Genomic DNA, 21,522 nt, shown 5'->3' on the forward strand with positions numbered 1-21,522 from the left:
TTACCTAGAGCTAGGCCAGGGGTAAGGAGTGCGTGCTGATGGGTACAGGGTTTCTTTGGGGAATAGTGAGAGTGTTCCAAACTTACATTGTGGTGAGGGTTGCACGAGTCGATATATTAAAAATTTCTGAGCTGTACATCTCATATGGGTGAATTTTATGGTATGTGTGTTACATCTTAGTAAAGAGATCTATTTTTTTTAAAGTTCTTTAGTCACAGTGGGAGTTAAATCTGGCACTGCTGACCAGGAACTTCCATCCCTAGATGTCTGGCGCCCACACTCCTGGATTTGTGTCATAAACAGTCAGGGTATCCAGCGCCCTTGAGATTGCCCTCCCACCTGCCGTGTGCAGAACACTTCTGTTCATTTGCCCTATGCCTGCCTTCGGGTTTTCAAGGAAGGCTTGTTGGTCCCAGTGTGTGGTGGCTGCATATTTGGGCACGTGGCATCTGACCATTGGGGTCTCTTTCTCTGCTGGCCTTCCCCATTTTGTGGACTCCTATTTCTGTGATCCTGTGCCCATAGTGATCCTCTGGAATGCCACTGCGGACCCCTAAAAGGGGACAATATTGAGAAGGTATGAGAGAGGAGGGAGGCAGGGAGGGAGGGCCAGGGGGCCTAACAGTCCTTCCCAGGATCCCCCCTCCAATCTCTATCCCAGAAGTCCTGGGCAGATGGTGGCTGGGGGTTTCCATTTCCCTCATGGAATACTCTTGTTGCCACGCCCCTGCCTCTAGAACCCCCAAACACATGGACACAGGACACCCATCCATCAAGGGGTATTTAATGTGTCTTCAGTTCAAGGTATAAAACACAGGGCAGGCGCTAACCCCAGGAAAGCCAACTGCCACCCTATCAGCCCCCTTGCCATTGCAGCCAGGCGTCCGAGCCCCCAGAGCAGTGAGGCAGTGGTCCTGCCCCCTTCCTGCTTGGGAAGGGGTGATGTGGGAGCCCCGAGGCGACTGTCCCCCTTCCTCAGAAAACCCAGACCCAAGGATCCAAAAGGCCCAGACTTGGATGCAGAGCAGTAGATCCTCAGGGTGACCCCGGTTACAAAGCAGCCAGCCTTGACCCGAAGCCTCACCTGGCCCTGTGGCCATGGTGCTGGAAAAGGAGAAACTATTGCCCCAATAGCTGGCAGCAAACGGAAGGAAATAAAGCAAGAAGTGAAGACATTCCCAGTGCCCTAAAAAAGTTGGTTATGGGTAGCCGATGCAAGAGGGCAGCAAAGCCCGAGGTTGAGACCTGCTCCACCTCCCACTCCACCCCAAACCCTCAGAGGACCAGCCCCTTGAGGAACCTCATTGCCATTGTCCTTGAGCTGGCGCTAAGGGCGGGATGGAGGGCAGGAAAGGCCAGTGCCAGCTGAGGAATGATGTCCTTGCTTTGGGGGCAGGAAACAGCTGCCGAAAGTGAGCCCAGGAAGGCTGGCTGGGGAGGGGGCATCAGCCATCTGAGTCTCTGGGCCCAGCCCTTAGCTCTGGACTGGGTCTTGAGCCAGGGTTAGGGCTTTACTAAATGGGGCAGTGGCAGGAGTTAGGAGTAGGGGTGGTGGTGAAAAGGGCCCCTGTGAGGACCAGCCCAGGAGACCCTTCTGACCTGCCCTAAGGGAGCCCAGTTGCCATTTCTGACCCTGTGTCAGGCTGAGTGGGCTACTCCACCCGTTGTTCCAGGAACATTCCCTGTAGGGACTCTGGCCTCCTGCTCCTCCCCAAGTCTCTGGGCTACAGCCGGCCACCTCTGTTGAACTGGATGCACCAGTGGGAACTGGCAGTGCCTGGGCTAAGATGCGAGTGGTCCTCCTGTTCCATGAGCGGCTGCAGCTCCTGCTGCCGGGGGATGTCAGCGCTGCTCTCACTGCGGGAGCGGCCAGCCTTGGCTAGACTTGGAGGAAAGGCGAAGCTAGGGCGCAGATCCGAAGGCAGGTCAAGAGGGGCCTGAGGCTCTTTAGCAGGTGGTCGGCAGGAAGGCAGGTGAGCCACAGTTGGAGCCTGGGTACAGGGCGGGGATGCCAGGCTCTCCAAGGATGAGATGCTCTGGTTCCAGCCCGTCTGCATGTCCACCGGCACAATCTTGGTGGTTTCCGAGGACACATAGACTGCCAGGTCCCCCTGCCCACTCTTCCAAGGTAGCTCCTTCTCTGCACAGGTTGGAGAGGGGGGAATGATACGTGGGCTGGGACATACCTCAAGGCTCCCTGGAAACAGAGAGTACACACACCCATTACCAACACAATGGAATTCTCAAGTATAAGAACATTTTCATAAATAAATTCACTCCACAGTTGCCATATTACACCCATTTGTGTGATTATTTGATGAATGCCTTGCTGAAGGCGAGCTCCACAGCTGGTTTTGCTCTTCATTGTATCCCCAGCACCTAGCATAGGGCTGGGCACACAGTAGTTGCTCAACAAATACCTGATGAAAAGTGAAAATAACTAAGGCAAGAAAAAGCAGGAGCCAGGCAGGGAAAAAAGCCCCATCCTCAATCAGCTCTCACCCGACTTACAGTCTCAGAAACCACATCCTGCCAAGCCCTATCCCAGGGTAAGACAGCAGCTGAGGAAGATCTCAGGGCTCCAGCCAAAGGCTTTGCTGCTGGGAATTCTGCTTGAGTACTCACCACAGCCCTTTGGTGGGACAGAGCCCAGGAGCGTGAGCTCATGCAAACCTAATAGCAGGCTAGGGCCATGCCAAAAATAGGATGCCAAAAAGTAGACATGAGCTGAGAATCCCAGAATGCAGGGGGCCAGGTTGGAAGGCTCAGCCTCTGTATGACAGGAAGTCTGAGGTTCTGAAAGAGGGAACCTGGGAAAGACAAGCCCTCTCACCAAAGTCAAGCACAATGCTGTGCGTGTAATAGGCGCTCAGTACGCGTCTACTCATTGATAAAGTCCTGAGCAGTCCAATAAAGTAGACTGAATGCATCGTAAAATGCATCGATGCTGCTATTGCCTCTCTGGAAAGACCTGAAATGTTACATTTTAATCACAACAAAATTAAAACAACAAAAAATCTTTCATGTTTCCTTTGGAGGATGCTGGGGAAGTAACTCATGGTCTGAAAACTGATCAGTAAAATGAAAAAATCAAGCATTCTCCATTGTTTCCTGTATGAACGATGTCTCAAAGTAAACTAAGTAATGATGGGGGGGGGAAGTTGGTCATAATGTAAACAAAAAAAATAGATGTAGAATATCACCACTGTGCAACCCCAAATGAAATGTGGGATCTGGCCATGAGCATCAGTGGCTGCAGAGACCGTTTGATGAAAAGCTGACAAGGAACTTGACAATGTAGGAGTCTGGGCAACAGCATCTGAGCCCCGTGGTCAATGGCATATAACCAGGTGGTACGTACTTCCTGGTGTGGTACGATGGGAAGTACACTGTCACCACCTATAAACTGTTTTCACTAAAGAAATTAAAACCGAAATCGGATCTAGATACAATTACCAGTTTAAAGGAAATAAAAGATTAGTTAAGGAAATGAGACAGTCCAGACACACAACATACAGGAAGAAGGGGTCAAAGAGTTGCCAGGAAGCACTCATTGAATGAAACAATTCGGGTTTTGGTTTTTTTAGATTTTTTTTTAGTCTTTTAAAAAATATTTATTTACTTAGTTTTAGAGAGAAGGGAAGAACAAAGGGTGAAAGAAAGGAAGCGAAACATCGATGTGAGAGAGAAACACTGATCAGTTGCCTCTCACACATGCCCCGATCTGGGACCAAACCCACAACCCAGCCATGTGCCGAGACCAGGGATCGAACCAGCAACCTTTTGCTTTGTGGGAAAACACCCAGCCAACTGAGCCACACTGGTCAGGGCTAGATTTTACGTTATAAAAACAAGTAAAGGGACTATAAGGGACAGTGAAATATATTAAATGACACTTTGGGCATGCAATCAGCAAAATCCAGACAAAGAAATACTGTAGAAAAATAACCAGATTGTTTCAATAAATACAAGGGGGGAAGTATGTGGTAGAGATATTTTTTTGTGGGGAGCGGACCTATAAAAACTTGACATCATGCCCTGGCCACGTAGCTCAGTTGGGTTCTATTCCTGGACAAGATACATACAAGAATCAACCAGTGAGCCCTGGCTGGTATGGCTCAGTGGATTGAGTGCTGGCTTGCAAACCAAAAGGTCATTGGTTCTTCCCAGTCAGGGCACATGCCTGGGTTGCAGGCCAGGTCCCCAGTGGGGGTCACATGAGAGGCAACCACACACTCATGTGTCTTTCCCTCTCTTCCTCCCTCCTTTCCCCTCTCTAAAAATAAATAAATAAAAATGTTTTTAAAAAATCAACAGTAAATGCATGAGTAAGTGGAACAACAAACTGATGTATCTCTCTTTATCCCTTCCCCTCTCTCTAAAAAATCAATATAATAAAAAGAGTTTTTAACTGGGTACCACTGACATGTTGGAACAGATACTTCTGTGATGTGGAGGGTGGTCTGTGCATTGCAGGATATTTAGCAGCACCCCTGGCCTCGGCCCACCCAATGCAAGTGCACCCTCCAGCTGTCACAACCCACAGTGTCTCCAGACAGTGTCAGATGTCACCTCAGGGGCAAAAATCTCTCCACCTCCACCCCCTTGAGAACTACTAGTAAAGGTTAAAAGAGGCTTATGGACTAAATGCAATGTGCGGACCTTACCTGGATTTTTATCTGAAGAAATCTACTATAAAAATATTAAGACAATCAGGGAAGTTTGAACACTGGCTGGATATTTGATGACCAAGATTTTAAATATGATAATGATACTGTGGTTGGATTTTTAAAGAAGAATCCTTATCTTTTTACACACTGAAGTGTTTACTGATAAAGTGATACAATATCGGAGATGTGCTTCAGAAGAACCCAAGGAAGAAAGGGGCACAGTGGTGGTAGAGGTGAGGCGAGACTGGTTAGAAGTAGGTAATTATTGAAGCTGGGTAACAGATCAGTGGGATTTCATTTTGCCATTCTGTCTAAGGCATATTTTGAAATTTTCTATGATAAGAAAACACTAAAAGACACCTGAGGGTGCCTGAGCCAACTAACAGTGATATTTATGAGACAGTCGGTTCTCCACATACGAGAACATGTACATAGTGTTTTCTATCCACAGTCATTCCATTTTGATGAACTTGGGCTCCTCCCCCAGAACAGGCTGCCACCAGCAACAGGGCTTCTACCTCAGGGCAGGTGCACCAAGTCTGGGTCACAACAAAGCCAGGTATTCGCTTGTCACCTCGTGTTTCTCCCCAACTACAAAGGGAGGCAGCAGGACAGTGAAAGCACTGTGGGTGTTGGAGTCAGAGGGGTCAGGCTCAAATTCTGGCTCTGCTGTGGGACTCTGGACAATTCCCAAGTTCCTTTGTTTCTCTGAGCTGTTTCCCATTGTGGTTGTTGTAGGAGGGTAGGGATGAAGAGGGGAAGCCATTACCTGAGACCTTGCCCTCCTGGAGAACCTCACTGGTGGCCCGAGCCACAAAGATGATCCCCTCGTCATCCTCCTTCTCTGTCTCAGAACTGTCGCTCTCCTCCTCCTCAGATTCCACAGTTAAGATCACAGCAGCTGGAGGGACAAGAGCTGAGTTGCGGTGGCCAGCCCAGCAACTGCCTCTTAGTACTGTGCAAGGCGGCTCCCTGCCCACCCAGGCAGAGCCCACTGTCGGCAGAGGCCCCTGCCTCCTCCTCTGGCTGCTTCGGCCCTGGACTAGGGGGTGGGGGTTTGAGAGGAAGGGAAGTGGGACTACAGAACCCAAGGAGATAAGCAGGGCAAGCAGAGTCCTCAGAAGACGCCATGAAGGAAGTCATACTTCCCAGCTGCCCCAGCCTCTCCCCTCAGCCCCAGATCCCATCAGCTGAGAACACAAGCATTTGGAAAGCTGGAAGGCCCATCAGTGTTCAGCTCATCCTGGTTTTGCAGATGGGATGCTGGGCCCCAGGGTCCACCCATCCTTCAAGGCTCAGACCAAGCTCTCCCCTTCTCCATGACACCTTTTCCAAGTCCTCAGGGCCTGTAACCAGTAGTTAGCTACCAGACACCTCCTGTCACAGTCCAATAACTGCTTTAAACACATTCAGCTTTGAAGTTGTGTGCCCATGGGGTCCCCGAGAGGAGGAGCCCCAGCTCATGGCTCTGAATACAGGACAGAGCAGGTCCTCCGGGATTCCGGTGGATGGGCCCCTGCCCCTTCCCTCCCACTGCCCCGCTCCCTGCTTGCCTGTGTCCTGAAAGCCCAGGTCTCGAGGAGGTTTCCCATTTGAAGCTGCAGTGTTAGCCACACCATTCTTCTGAGGAGCAAGAACAAACCCTAAGCCTCTGGCCCTGGCTCCACCCCCATCCCTGTTGTCTTCCTGACACAGCAGGGGGAGGGGACCTCATCAGTCCCAGTGGTTCCACCAGCCCTTGGCCCCCACCCCAGGAAAGTGTTAGGGAGTCTGAGTAACACACGCCCCCGCAACGGCTCTCAATGCATCAGCCTGGGCAGAATTGGGGTCTTAGGGAGCTGCCCCCTCCAAGGAACCTGCCTTTCTCCTGCCTTTCTCATTTCACCTCTAGTGGGAAGTCCTGCTGCCTCCCAGCAGGTGACCTCACGGCCAAGAGGCTGATGTCCTTATGAAGGCCTCTGCTTACCCTGCTGGGGCTCCAGGAAGATGCAAGGGGAACCCAGACTGCTATGGCCACCAAGCTCCTGAGGATTATCCAACTAGGGGTCCCCCTGAATTCCAACACCCGGAGGCTCAAAACTGCATGCCGTCAGTCTCCAGCCCCAAACAGAAGTCCCAAAGAAAGCACGTGCCTTCTTGCAGCCAGCCTTGCGGGGCCGTGGCTTGCTCTTGGTGAGGCAGATGTTGTGCTTGGTGGACTTGAAGGACTCCAGCCGCCGCTTCATGTTCTGCTGGAAGACCTCCTTGTCCTGCCGCTCCTGCGCGTCCTCCAAGATGAAGTGGCGGCTGCAGCTGGCCTTGTACTGGCAATGACAGCCCCACCCTGCCATCAGGCTGGGTGCCTTGGCCTCCCACAGGAATCCCAGGCCACAACCCCATGGTCACCGTAGGCCAGGGATATTAAACTCATTTTCACGGGGGGCCGCATCAGCCTCACTGTTGCCTTCAAAGGGCCAAGTGTAATTCCAACACCTTAATAGTTAAGAAGTAGTTACATGTATACAGTCCTAAAATTATTCCGGCCCTTTGAAGGCAACCACAAGGCTAATATGGCCCCCGGTGAAAATGAGTTTGACACCCTGCCATAGGCCCTGCTGGCCCAGTTTTTCAAAAACTAGCCATGCATTAAGAAAAAAAAAAAGCAAAAATACAATAGGAATCCATCCAGACATTCTGTAGTCTCAATTCACTGGAGAATACCATATTTTTTGGACTATAAGACACATCCCCAAATTTGGGGCGAAGGGGTGTGTGTCTTATAGTCCGAACGTAGTTTGCCTGGCTTGCGGGGAGGGGGAGGGTAGTCTATGTTATTTATGTTATTAAATATTTTACCACATTTTTTGCTCTGAAAATTTTTTCCCTATTTTCCTCCTCTAAAACTTAGGTATCTTATGGTCCGGTGCATCTTACCGACCAAAAAATTCGGAAACTTTCCCTTATCCCAGAATGTATTCTCCCATCCACTATGGCCCTTTTCTGGTTCTCTCTGACTAGAAGTGGCCAGAAACAGGGGGTTACTATGACACCACTGGGGACATTTCTTTCTTTGCACCACCAGTTATGAACCTGGTCCACTTGCCTGGCCCACACACGCCCCCTTCTAAGCGACACAGGATTCTCTCTCCAGGCGGAACTGTCCAGATAGCCGTCCTTACACCCACCCCTGCTGCACCTCAGGCTGCACTTCAAACTCCCATAACTCTCTCTTCTGACACCCTGAACCCACTCAGTCTGACAACCACAGGGACCCAGTTCAGGACCAACCTCGTCGTCTGCTCCTTCCAGCTCTTGCTCATCAAGACCAAAGCCACCACACGCTCACCCAGGCTACCCACTCCTCTACCCAGACGCCCGAAACACCAGCTGCCCCTGCTCCTCCACAGGCTCTTCTCTCTTCTCTTTTGCTGGCCCCCCTTTCTTGTCTTCCATGTGCATTCCCCACAGTGTTGTCCTTGGTCCTCCAGTCTCCCCGCTAAACATTCTCCCCGGCAAACATCTCCATCTCTCAGCCTCAGCGAGGCCAGTGAGCGAGAACTGCGGTTCCCAAACACCAGCCATCAGACCAGCTGCATCCTATCACCTGGGGCACTTAGTAAACGCACAGACCCTTTGTTCCATTTCCTCCCACAGAACTGAAATCTCCAAGGGGTGGAGCCAGAAATACGTATTCTAGCAAGCTCCGCAAGGGATTCTGAGGTAGCCAGATGAGGACCCCTCTGATAAAGATGCTTCTAAAACTAATAATAATAATAATAATACCAATAAAATAAGAAAAAATTGGTAAAGTTGGAAAATAAAAACTGTAACAAAAATAAAGATGCTTACAAATCTATCCCCAAACCTTATCTCTCTCTTAAACTACAATCTTATATTTCTAACTGCACACTAGACACTTCTGTCTCTCTTTGATGGTATTTCTGTGAAGAACATGAGGACTGATGTATTGTGTTATGGTATAACTGAATGCATTCAGAACTGGGTGAGTAATCGGACCCCCCAAATGCTCGATCCATATCCAGGATCAGATGGAAAGTCTTTGGTCACATGCCACAGGGCTCCATCTTCAGCTCTGTCCTGGTCAACATGTTTATGTTAATTTGGGTGAACACAGAGTTAACAGGCTTAGCAGACTGTCATATGATGTGAATCTGAGCAGGTATTTGTGGCAGACATGGGATCTGAATGATGGAATGATGGGCTACATCAAATGAGATGCGTTGAATCGGGATAAGCACAATCTCACTCCAGTTTTTTTTCACTGACAATGCAAGAACGGGACGGGACCCACTAGCCAATCTTACACACACACATTCGTGGACAGCCAGTCACTGTGTACATCCTGATGTGGCACAGTGAGAAACACGCAGGGATACTCATTCAACGGCCCTGAATCTGACGAGGCCTCCAGATTTAATGACCAGAAAACGTAAGGGAGGGAGGAACATGTTAAACATCGCCACTGGGATGTGATCAGCAAAATCTATAAAATAGAAAATTCTCTGGGACAAAGTATTTTTTCAATATATAAATAACAAGGGGGTAAAAAGAAAGAGAAGGAAATATTATAGAACTTTTTTTAAAAACAAAGAGACATATTTACCAAATGCAACGTGTGGACTTTATTTGAATTTTGATATAAACAGAACCATCTGGAGAAAGATATTTATAAACACTGGATATTTGATATAAGATGGAATTGTCTTAAACTGTTACAAGTGATAATGGTACTGTGTTGTTTTTGTTAAGAGTTCTTGCCACCTAGAGATATATACTGAAATATTTAGAGATGATATATGATATCTGGAGTTTGTTTTAAGATAATAAAGTGTGGATGAAATGTAGGGAAGTCCAGAATATAATAACATTAAATTATACATTGATAACTATTGGAGCTGGGTGATGGATAGATGAGTTATTTTATTCTCTCTAGTTTTGTGAATGAGTGAAATTTTCCATTAGAAAAAAGTAAACAAAACAAAACCCCCACAGGTTGGATGCGATAGGGTTTAACACCCACAAACTGAAGAAGACACTGGGGGTTTGCCTCCGTATAAGAACAATATGGGGCCTCGGGGTGGTGAGGCAAAGCTGGGGGGATTCTGGGCTGTGAGAAGAGAAGGCCAAGTCCTAGAACTAGGAAGGTAAGAGAGGCCCTATGCCCTGCCCAGGCTAATGACAGCTAGAATTTCACCTTCCACACATCAGGGAGAAGACATGCTGGCCTGTATGGAAGGGAACTGCCTTGAAACCTTTGAAATATATTCTGCAGAGCTGCCGAGAGTTAAATCAGGACCAGTGGGAGCAAGTTGAAGCAAGCGAGTCTGTCTCAACAATAGAAACAGCCTTCACTGTTACAACTACCAGGAATGGGAACAACTGGCTTCCCATTTCAGGAAGATTCAATCAAGGTAATGGCTTGCTGCCCCCTTGTGGGGTTGCAACAGGTTCCCTCCTGGTTGGAGTGGGCCTTTCCACCCCAAGACTTCACAAACAATCTGCACTGGACTAACTCACATCACCTAAAATAGACGTCAGCCTTCCCCGTACTAAGCTGGCCCCTCTGGCTTTTGCAGCTCTCCTGCTGGGACCCTGGTGAGCCCTCTGTGCTCTGCTGCTCGTTCTCCCCTCCAGGCCAGTCACCCAGCCGATGCGCCACTCCCTTCCCACACCCGGCTCTAACCCAGTGTTGCTCGCCAGCCTCCCTACTGGCTCGTCCAGCCTCTCAGCTGGCCCCCACAGCCTTTCAACTCCCCCCTTCCAATTCGATCTGCATTCAGCTACCAGAGAAGACATCTTTAAACAGTGCTTCTATCGGACCAACCCTCACTCAAAAAAGAAAAGCTAAAACTTATCGACAAGATGAAGCCCGACTCTTCAACTGGGCATCTATAACTCTTTATAAGCTGGTGCCAACTGCCTCCTGAGCCTGCAATCATGGCCTCCCCAGACCGTCGCTCCCCCCACCCCGCCACCTCCCCCAACTCTTAAACCCCAGCTGCTCTCACCCTGCGACGGGGCTTGTAGAGGCCTCCACAGAGCAGATGGTGCATCACAGCATCCTCACGGTCCCGACCACTACGCACTGTGTCAATCACCTGCAGATCCAGACAGGCTCCACTGCCACTCTCCCTCCTGCAAGAGGCAGGGAACACATGTGCTGGGGAAGGGCCGGGAGGCACAGGCCAGGGGAAGGGCAGAAGCAAAGGCGCTCACAAACTTTCCCAGAAGTGATTCAGATGGAGGGCTGCATGGAGAGGAGCCTGAGGAAGGGAAGGTGGGCTCAAGGACTTACAGCAGGTTGGTGACAGAGGTCTCTGCCACAGAATTTCGGCTGGGCATAGAGGGCAGAGTGAGCCCTGTGGAGGATAAGACATGGCCTCCCTGGAGGGGCCAAGACAAAGCTCAGATGGCCATCAGATTGAGGGTGGCCCAGACAGTCAGAGGACAATTTAAAAAACAATATTTAACACTTATTCTGCTCTTTTGATGTTTGAAGTATTGTGTTAAAAAATAATAGTTACTGCGAACCACACGATCGCGGTTCGATTCCCAGTCAGGGCACATGCCTGGGTTGCAGGCCAGTTCCCAGCAGGGGACTCACGAGATGCAACCATACATTGATATTTCTCTCCTTCTCTCCTCCTCTCTTTCCCTTCCCCTCTAAAGATAAATAAATAAAATATTTGAAAAAAATAGTTAACACGTTCTGTTCTTTTGATGTTCGAGGTACAACTTTACCTACTGAATCCACAAAACTGTGAGGTAGGCACTCTTATTTCCACTCTCTTACAGTTGAGGAAACTGAGGCTCAGAGAGTCTAAGTGACTCACCCAAGGTCACAAGCCTGTAAGTGACAAGAACTGAGCCCTATGTTGACTCAGAGGCCAGCATTTCCCACCCTTCTCTGCTGCCTGCCAGACTCTGGATGTGTCAGCATCAGACGAGGAGGGTTCCTGCAGCTGCCCCTTCACGAGACCACTGAGTCTCCCAGGAATTCCTGACTTCCTTCTCAGGGCCTGTCTGCCATCAGTCACCCCTTCCTACCCTGCCCTGTCCTGCCAGCCACCTGCTCACCCACCACTGGCCACAGACCCACCTGGTCCACGAAGCTGATGGCGTCCCGGATGTTGAGTCTGTAGTACACATCCCAGATCTGGTCCCGGATGCGGTAGGCTGACCTCCGCATCAGCAGCTGACTCAGGTACTTCTTGTCAAACTGCTCCCACCTACAGAGGATGCCAGGCCCAGCGCTGAGTGCCATCCCCATGGCACGGCCGGCTGGCCCTTCCTCAGATGGGGCAGGGACGCCACCAGCACTGGCCTGGCCCTCTTGTGAGGTTGCAACAGGTGCTTATGGGCCTTGGTCAGGGAAAAATCTTGAAGCTAGTCCCTGCCCTTACGGAATTTATAGTGTTATAGGAAAGCCTGCCATTAATCTATCACAAATAACTGTAAAATTGCAACCATGACGAGAACTACAGAGTATAATAATGGAGTGTGACAGGGATTGTCCTAGTCGGGCAGGACAGGGACAGCCCCCCTACAGACTTGATGGCTATGGGGAGACGTGAAGGATGTACAGAGGTTAAGTAGGTAAAGAGGTGAGGGAGTGTTCCAGTAGCGAGAAATGAGCAAACGTCCCAGTGGCCAGGGTGGGAGGAGCACGGTGGGTCCTGAGGTTCTTAACCAGGGTCCGCGTAATTAACAGGCAGATGGTCAAAGACAGAGCAGACCATGCAACGGCCAGGCAGGCCTCAGTGGGGAGCCTTGTCTTATCCTGAGAGTACTGGGAAGCCCTTTGGTGGAAGGGCTTCAGGCAGAGATCACCTAGCCTGAGCCTGGCTGTGTCCCTTCTCAGGAGTATGACACATCCCCCATGCTGCCCTGGCTGGTGGGGCTGCTGCTGCTGCTGAAGGAGCCTCGGGGCAGCTCCCTCACCTGTCCCTCCAGTAGTGATAGCCATGGTGCCCCACAACGTCCTCCACTGCAGCCAGAATGTGGTCAAAAGTCTAGAAGGGGGGGTGGGTAGGGGGACTGGATCAGGACTCTGCTCAAAATAAGGGAGAGAGGGACGGGTGGTGGGATGGGGGTCTGGAACCCACGTGCTCATGCAGCTCCTGGTTCAGGGTGGGTTTGTGATGCTCGCTCCTCTTCACCTTCAGCCACTTGACCAGCGGCTTGATGGTCAGGCCCTGCAAATAGGCAGCAAGTGAGCCCTGCCCTTTCCAATTCCCTGCTGCATTGTTCTCCCCATAATTAGGCTTCAGCTTCTGTATCCTGACCTCAATGCATTCAAGGTCTGGGAAGCCAGGCCCCTATACCCCCAACAAAAAGAGGAACCCCTATCCCAAAGACTCCAAACCTCCCCCAGGACCTGCCAGACCCTCTTCCCACCCAGTCTGTGGTCTCTCCCACCTGCACAATGACTGTAAAGAAGACCACCACAATAGTAGTGGCCACAAAGTAGTCCTTGGCAGGGACCTTGTTCTTATCCAGGAGGATGACAAGAGCGAAGGCCACAGCTCCCCGCAGGCCCCCATAGGACATCACCACCTGGTCAATCTTGTCCAGAGGGACCAGCCGGAACTGATTCAGCACCCACGTCTGTAGGACTACACCTATGGCAGGAGGGAGGCCAGTGGGAGTGGGGGTTGGGAGTGCAGGGCACTGGGAGTAGAACACACCGAGTATCTGGGCTAAGGTCTGATGGAGGCTGGGAGGGCAGAGCAACGAGGGGAGGCTTAGGAACTGATGAGGATGTGGACTCAGACTGGAAGATGAGCTGGGGCAGGGGCAGGAAGGAGAGTGGGATAGCAGACGGTGCCAGCAATACCGAGGGCTCGGAAGAACAGGATGAAGAACAGGGTGCCCAGCACCAGCCCAGAGTCCCAGGCCCACTTAGAAGAGTCCACAGCTGAGATGCCAAGCAGCATGAAGATGACAGTCTCAGCACAGCTGGCTAGAGTCTTCATTGTGTATTTGACAGTTGTGCGTGACTTATGGGAGATGTTGGCCTCCACATACTTCTTACAGCCCAGGCCACACATAGTCACCCTGGGAGAGGAACGGAGAAATAGAGCAAGTGAGAAGGGGTCTCAGGAGGCACTCCCCTCAGGGTAGGAGCATGCTGCAGGAGAGGGTGTTGCCCACCCAGGACATCAGAGTCTCAGAGCTGAAGCCCGAGAGTCATGGGGACCATCCAAGAATAGCTAGCAGTGGTCCTGGGATAAGGGTCCATATCTCGAGGCCTCTCACTCAGTGCCTCCTGGAGGGGAGGGTGCTCGAAACATGCTCTGAATGGCACGCTCTCCAAGGCACCTTTTGAAGTGCTGTGGCCCCCACAGCCAGTGGCACCAGACTTTGAAGCCAATTTCAGCTCAGCCCACACCCCACAGAGTACTTCAGGCAGAGGAAGACTGGGTTCTGGAAAGTTCTGGAGGCAGATCCAAGAACATTACCTGAGGTTTATTGTCTCCTAAGGGGAGTCTGAGGCTCCCACTGTCACAAGGGCTCAGGGAAACCTATGGACTCCTCAGGGTCCCGCTTCTGTTCATAGAATGGGCAACCTTCTCCAGGGATCCCTCCCAGCTGCCTGCCTGCAAGTTCCCCAGGACTCACGCAAGAATGGCAGACAGCGAGGCCATTTCAGCAGTGAGGTAGGCTGCGTAGGCGAGGAGGAAGACCAGCAGCGGCTCGATGATGCGGACCCGCTTGGTGAAGCGTGTGGTCAGGGCCAGGAGGAAGGCAAAGACTAAGCCCACGGCTGCCCCGCCCAGACTGACCACAAACAGGGAGGCTGGGGGAGGAGTGGGTTGTCAGCACGACCCCTGGCCTGGACCCTACCCGGGCTGACAAGACTTCTGCCTGGCAGGCAGTGGAGGACAATGCCCACTGCACTCCCCGGGGATCAGGATCCCTGAGCCAGGATCCCAGGAAAGCCCCCTCCTTCTTGTATTCTCAGGGCCCATTTCTCCATAGAGGAGGGAAGCGAAGGAGGCAACCGGAACAGCCTCTGCTGTCCCGCTGCAGTGGGGACAGGGATTCAGCAACTCGGGGGAGGTACACCGGCAGTGCCAGCTGAAAGCGGGGAGATACTGACCGACTCCCTTCAGGTAGTCAGTGGCCTGCACGTTGGCAGAGCCCATCTCCACAAAGGAGTTGCAGACCTTGTACAGCACCTGGAGGAGAAGAGGAGAGTCAGGAACGAGGGGAAGGCCAGCTGCTGCAAGAAGGTGAACACAGAGGCTGTATTTCTTCCCCAGGGGACCCCGGGGGGTGTAGGGAGAGGGTCGGAGCCTGAGGGCCTGTGATCGGGAATGGCAGCCATCTGAGCAGTCTTACCACAGTGACTGCATCATTGAGCAGGGACTCGCCAAAGACGATGATGAAGAGAGTCTCGTTGACGTGCACCTCCTCAAAGACAGCCAGGACAGCCACGGGGTCCACTGCAGAGATGAGGCTCCCGAACAGCAGGAAGTCCAGCAAGCCAGCCTGTACTCTAGGGGCTTTCAAGAGACAGATGGGGGATAGTAACAGGTGAGGTACTGAATCTCCTACCATGTTCCCTATGACAAGCCCAGGCTCCACCCCACTGGTAACACAAGGATACCCCTGGAAGACCTGCGATGGTGAAGAGAGCATCAGCCAGCCGGTCAAGGGACCTCAAGGCCTGGCTATGCCACTTACCAGCTCTGTGATGTGGCACTATCATTGTCACATGGCTTCCCTTAGCCATGCCTCCTCGTGTGCCTACCTCACAAGGTAGCTGCAAAACCAACCTGGAAGATGGCTAAGAAAGCTCCAAGGAACCTGAAGAGCTAAAGCAGCTCTGACAATAGCCACTGCAGCAGCAGTAATCAAAACCACCAGCAGGTGGAACTGGCTGCTGACTGGCTTGATTAGGGAGAGGGACAAAAGAGCGTGTTTCTCCCACGCCTGTGGTTCTCAGCCTAAGGGATGTGACACTCACAGTTCTCAGCGGGAGGGGGAGAGGCTCTCCATCTATGAGGACTGAATATAGTATAAAAAGCTCCACGGGTGGGACCTGAATGGGTCACATCGCTGTGAGCCTCAGTTTCCTCATGTATATATTGGGAATGATAACAGTATCTTCCTCATGAAGGTCTTCATTTAGCCAGTACCTAATACATAGAAAGTACCCTGTTACTCAGACTACTATTAATATCATGGTGTCATGTCCTCCCTTCCCTGCCTGCTCTGGGAGTTCACTGATCTATTAGGAAAACCAGGTTGGAGGCCCCAAGGGAAAACTGCAAACGTCCCCTTGCACCTTGGAAGAAATCCGAATTCCCAACACTGAATGAAGTGGCGGGCAGGAAATGAGGAAGAAGAGAGCAGGTCATGGCTGCCTGAATGCAAAGAGCCTCAGTAAAATAGACTTCTCCTGCTAACCAGGTACCTGATATCAATAAAGTCTAAGGGCCTCTCTTTCTTCATCCATTAAATGAAACAAATAAATATCTAAACAGGGTTGCCATGATGAGTCAATGGGATAAGTAGAGAGAACACCTGGTATAGTGTCTCGCATTTTGTAGATGCATAATATGCATTCATTAAAAATAATAATGTGAGCCAGAACGGTAGGCCCTCACAGGGATGCTGAGCTATGCCTCAGGGGAGCAGGGCTGGCAAGTGGCAGCGTGGTAACAAAGGCAGGAGGCAGCAGAGTGGTACCACAGGCTTCCCAGCCTCGGCAGCCCACACACAGCTGGGAGTCAGGGCGCAATCATCTGTCATGCTGCAGAAGCCAGACTCAACAGCCAAGGACCTAAATGCAGGCTGAAGGCCCAACTGGAGCACTGTCTTGCACTCCAGCAGGGAGGGGCCCAAGATGGGGCTCTCAGGGCCTGGCTCTGGCCGACATGAGATCTCCAAAGCTGGAGGAGGAAAGAGGTAGGTGATAAGTCCGGCAAAGCCTCCCTCTGTCAGCCCATGCCTTAGCATCACTCACCCACAAGTCCTGCCTGCTGCAGGCTCCACAGGGCAGCTCCTGTCGTGAAGGTATTCCAGAGTGTGCCCACTACGGCATAGGTGAGGATGGCACCCAAGTTGTCAAAGAACAGCCGGCTGGGCATGAAGTAGCCCGAGTCTAGCACAATAGGGGGCAGCAGGAAGAGGAAGAAGGTGCCTGGCTCCAGCTGGTACTCAGCTTTCTTGGCCACAGCCAAGACAATGCCTCCAAGCACCAGTCCCAGTAAAATCAGCAGGCAGCTCTCAGGGACCAGAGATGTCACCTTCCGAGACAAATGAAACACTGCAATGCAAGAAGAGGACCAGAGGTTTCAGCTTATGGGACACACACACACACACGCACACACAGTGGCCTATCACTTCTCAGTCTTAGAAGGTTATCCAAGCTCAAAACCCCTGACTCTCCGACCAAGGAAGGAGAAACGAAAGGTAGGACTCCTAGAATCTCCAACCTTCTACAACTACAAAGTCGACTATTTCTCGGTGCTCCTAGCGTGGTAACCCAGGCCATGGCTTGATTTTTTCATGTCCAGAAATGCCTCATCCTCTCTATTTCATATTCAAGGGACTTCCCCTTTCTCTGATTTTCCTTATCCGTAGCCATTATTTGAACTGCAGCAGTTAAGTATAAAATAGCTGTAAAATTCAGGGCCTCCAGAGCCAGTCTGCCTGGGTTCAAACCCTGCCTCTTCTACTTAAGTAGTTCTGTGACTTTGGAGCAAATAACTTCACCTCTCTGATTTTCAGTTTTCTCAAGAGTAAAGTGGGAGTAAAAACAGTAATGATCTCACAGGACTGTTGTGAGGTTTAAATAATAACAATATACTCAAAAGCACTTAGCCCAGTGCTTTATATCAAGTGGACAATAAATGTTACCTATTATTATATGACTGTGTCCTGTCTCCCTAACCAAACCATAATACATATTATACATCCTAGGAGCACTATGCTAGCCCAATGTGCTTTTCAGTATATAGGCTCACCAAAGACTCAGTAGTTTAAAAAGTATTGGGTTCAGCTGTCAGATCTCCAATTTTTCTACCTCTATCACTTTCTAATTGTGTGATCTCGGGTATATTATTTAATTTACCTGAACTTCCATTTCTTTTCCTGTAATATGGAAAAATACCAATTATACAGGGTAAGAACAAAATGATATGATGTGAATGTGCCAAGTAGGATATCAAATAGCTGGTTCTCAACAAATGTCAATTAAATAGGACTCTGGGCAAAAGCATAACAGATCTGTTCCTAGCATTATTGCCACTTCAACCTTTGTCCCCTAAAATAAACTCCTGTGGCTTTCTCTTGGTCCCTGGGGCCATACAGTCCCTGGGGTGGTGAGTAGTTGGGTAGGCTTCCACGTTCGCCCGTGTGAGACTCAGTGCCAAGACAGTGCCCTTTGGAAGCTGTACCCAAAGAGCCTAGGACAGTGGTGGAATCTACATAAAGGTTTGCTGAATAAAATCGGGGGTGGGGTGGGGGTGGGGCATGGATTCTCCTAGCAATAGAGCTGGAGGAAGGTATCCCAGAACATCCTACCTATCTTTCCCCTCCTCTCTTTTCTGGACTGATGTGAAGGAGGCTGTCTTCTCCTGCCTCCAGAGGAGGTGTCGTCCAAGCTAGGGAAGGCACTATGAGTTATGGGGGAAACGACAGTCATTGCTATACGCCTAAATAACACAGGGACTCTCCTGCAACACACACACTTCTCAGCAAACCCAATTCTTGGCTCCCACATCCGAGGCTCCTCTCACATTGCTCTCATTGCTGCCAGGTCCTAAGCGATGTTCAGTCACAGATCTCCCACACACTCCCTCTGGCCCCCCTCTCCTCTCCTCTCCTTCAGGAACCCTATTCCATCCTCATCTCCAGAGCACGCATCAACCCCAGCAACCAAAACCCCATCACCAAAGCTTGTTCTCCGGCAGAACTAGGCTCCCCTAAAGGCCTTTAAAACCTCATCTTTCATTAGCAATAGGCTGTCGCAACAGAGTGGAGCATTCTTCAGTTCCTGCTCAGCACACCCCCCCCCCTCCCAGCAGTGTCCCTGGGGGAGATGAGGGGGGCGTGGAAATTCTAGGCTGTGCGATTCCTACATAAAGACTGCTTTGGTGAGATTGGAGTACAGACTGTGACAGCATAGATGGGGACTGAGCGGCAAGGCTCAGCTATAATTAGTCACCCCCACAGCAGAGCCTGCACAACAGGGGAAAGGAGGAGGGTCTCCAGTGGGTGGAAGGACCACTGGTTGCTCTGAGGTAGGGAGGAGGCAGCGGAGGCAAGGAAAAGCAGCAGTATTCAAGGAAAGGGTTCTGAAGCGCAGCCTTCAACGTCGTGCAGACCAAAGGAGGTCAGATGCATGAAAGCATCTAAGGCTGGTAGCACATAGTAAGGGCCCACTAAGTGAAAGTTTCTTATACCCCGAAGTGGGAAGACTGTAGATTTGAACTTAAAGGGCTGGGGTGGAGTTCCACAAGCTAGGCACAAGAAGGGGGAATCTTTAGCTGACTAGAGGAAAAGTGACAGTTTGGTACCCGGAAGGAGTGAGCACTTAGACCTGGTCTCCAGGGAAGACTGTTCCTTGGACTGGGATGCCTGGGTTTGCCAGAGAACATCATCCGCTTCATGTCCCCACACAGCCTCATCCTGACACAGGTTTTTTGGAGGCTGATGATTGGTGGAGAAGCGAGGCAGAAGGGCTTACTGCAAGGGGAAGAGGGGAGCAGAGAGGGCAGAGGAGTCTAGGGGTGGGGACGTAGAGAGCACGGGCGACTCTTAAGAAGGCAAATCCTCAGAGCTCCCAAGCGAGGAGAAGGGGAGGAGGGAAGTCCACAAGAGGCAATGCGGAAGCTGTGTGAGAGCTCGGATTGTGGAATCGCAACCTAAGTCCCGGCGCTATGCAAGAACTAACGGCTGTGGGCAGGTTCGCTGCCGGCCGCTGGCCTGGCGCTCGCACACACGCACTCACCGATTTTGGCCAGGCTGGCCACCAGGATCCACAGGGCTACCAGGTAGGGGGCCTCCACCTCGTGCCATTGCCAGCGGAAGAGCGCCAATCCTGGGGGAGGCTCGCTCGGAGATTCCGGCTCCTGGGTGGGTTCTTCGATCGCTGCCGCCCCCGCCAGGGGCAGCCCTAGCAGCGGCAGCGGCAGCGCGGCGCGCATCATACTGCCGCCAGCCTAGTCGCCCTCCCCGCACAGCACAGCCGCCGGGCCCGTGTCGCCGTCGCCGCCTACCGGCCGCCCCCGCGTCACAGGCACGTGGGGCGCGCTCCCCCCAATCCCAGCTCTGATGCCCCCAAGCCAGGTCCGGACTCCAAGACCCTGCCCGGGGCGTACTCTGGCCCCTGGCTCTTCCCGTCTAAAACGGTCTCAGCTCTGGAAATTCCCCAGTGCAGCCCTCCCCCAACTCCCTCCCCAACTCTTCTTTTTGGTACCCTTCCCCAAACCTGCCCCAAACCTCCCGCGGCCCGGATTCCACCTGGGAGCGACGACAGTCCTCCCGAGTCACCGACGCGTCCCACCCGCGGGAGGTGGCAGCCAGCCACCGGAGGGATAGGAGACTAAAGGGGCGCGTCTCCAAGGCGAGTGCCAACCGGGGTGGAGCAGCTCTGGCCCCCCGTACCCAGGCTGCAGCCCCCGCGCTGCCGCGTGCAGACAGCAGCGGGATGCGTGCGGCTGCCTTTCGCGCAGCCGGGGCGTGAGCCTGAGACCCCCTTCTGGCCCCAACCCACACCACAACTGCGCACGCGCACTGGGCGCTTCCAGAAAGCCGTGATGGACAGCGCTGTCCCCAGCGTCCCCTGAAACCCCAAAGGCCCAGACTGGGCCCAGCTGATTTCAGGTTGAGGAAGCCATTCCTCTCATGTCCCAAACGGAGGGTCACTATTCCTCTTCATGTTTCTCAAACTATAGGGAACTCTTCCACCTTTTCCATAAAACTGAAGAGAACACACCTTTCCCTAACTATAGAAAACTGACTATCGACTCCCGTCAAACTAAGAGGGATCCACCCAACTTTTAGGGAGGAGTGGGACATTAGGCTAATCTCGCCCCAAACTGAGAACTCTCTGCACTTCCCATTCAAGTTGAGGAGTACCCACTTCTTCCTCAAAAGTGAGGGAAACATGTTCTACCTCCTTTCTCCATTTCCCCAGCTAAAAGAAAATGACCCCATCTCTTCCTTCAAACTGAACAGATTGTATTTTCTTTTTTAAAGATTTTTATTTTTTTAGAGAGAAGGGAAGGGAGAAACAAAGGGAGAGGAACATTAATGCGCCCCCTACTGGGACCTGGCCCACAACCCAGGCATGTGCCCTAGACTGGGAATCGAACCAACAACCCTCTGGTTCTCAGGGAGGCACTCAATCCACTGAGCCACACCAACCAAGGCAATTTTCTTTTATTTTTTAACCTTTAGAGGATGGTTTCATTTATAAAAGGTTCAAAACAGACCAAACTAGCCCCAGCTGGTGTAGCTCAGTGAGCCCGGGCCTGCGGACCAGAGTATCTGGTTCGATTCCCAGTCAGGGCACATGCCTGGGTTGCAGGCCAGTTCCCAGCAGGGGCACACGCGAGGCAACCATACATTGATATTTCTCTCCCTCTCTCCTTCCCTTCCCCTCTAAAGATAAATAAATAAAATCTTTAAAAAAAACAGACCAACTAAATATTAATAGTTTAGGAATGCACATATAGGTGATAAAACTATAAACAAAAGTAAGGAAATGATCACATCCATAGTTATATAGATGTTTGCCATTATTCTTTAAAGTGTACATAAATGTTTCATTTACTCTTCTCTGTGTTTGATAGCTCACCACTTTCAAAATGGCAATAAATTGCCTAATCATGTA

General features: G+C 51.3%; 1 protein-coding gene across 4 annotated transcripts in view; it reads right to left on the reverse strand.

The window, feature by feature from the left end:
- Positions 1 to 765: 765 nt before the first annotated feature.
- The window catches only part of SLC9A5 (solute carrier family 9 member A5), a 30,108-nt gene continuing 9,351 nt past the window's right edge, over positions 766 to 21,522 (reverse strand). Inside the window, exons 1-16 of one of the 4 annotated variants that reach the window (XM_037041528.1) lie at positions 19,636 to 19,866; positions 16,645 to 16,947; positions 15,015 to 15,178; positions 14,773 to 14,851; positions 14,292 to 14,469; positions 13,507 to 13,727; positions 13,089 to 13,291; positions 12,776 to 12,865; positions 12,612 to 12,682; positions 11,770 to 11,899; positions 10,966 to 11,054; positions 10,679 to 10,805; positions 6,803 to 6,973; positions 6,224 to 6,290; positions 5,440 to 5,571; positions 766 to 2,197 (exon numbers count right to left, since the gene is read on the reverse strand). In XM_037041528.1, coding sequence (XP_036897423.1) covers positions 1,725 to 2,197; positions 5,440 to 5,571; positions 6,224 to 6,290; positions 6,803 to 6,973; positions 10,679 to 10,805; positions 10,966 to 11,054; positions 11,770 to 11,899; positions 12,612 to 12,682; positions 12,776 to 12,865; positions 13,089 to 13,291; positions 13,507 to 13,727; positions 14,292 to 14,469; positions 14,773 to 14,851; positions 15,015 to 15,178; positions 16,645 to 16,947; positions 19,636 to 19,834 — 2,697 coding nt within the window. In that variant the 5' untranslated portion in view covers positions 19,835 to 19,866 and the 3' untranslated portion in view covers positions 766 to 1,724. Of the gene's footprint in view, positions 2,198 to 5,439; positions 5,572 to 6,223; positions 6,294 to 6,802; positions 6,974 to 10,678; positions 10,806 to 10,965; positions 11,055 to 11,769; positions 11,900 to 12,611; positions 12,683 to 12,775; positions 12,866 to 13,088; positions 13,292 to 13,506; positions 13,728 to 14,291; positions 14,470 to 14,772; positions 14,852 to 15,014; positions 15,179 to 16,644; positions 16,948 to 19,635; positions 19,867 to 21,522 lie in introns of those variants that run through there. The other 3 variants (XM_037041527.1, XM_037041529.1, XM_037041530.1) reach the window with 3 other exon arrangements.

The sequence above is a fragment of the Sturnira hondurensis genome, unplaced genomic scaffold (genome assembly GCF_014824575.4).
Source record: "Sturnira hondurensis isolate 20B ecotype Veracruz unplaced genomic scaffold, ASM1482457v3 Scaffold0003090, whole genome shotgun sequence".
NCBI classification, from domain to species: Eukaryota; Metazoa; Chordata; class Mammalia; order Chiroptera; family Phyllostomidae; genus Sturnira; species Sturnira hondurensis.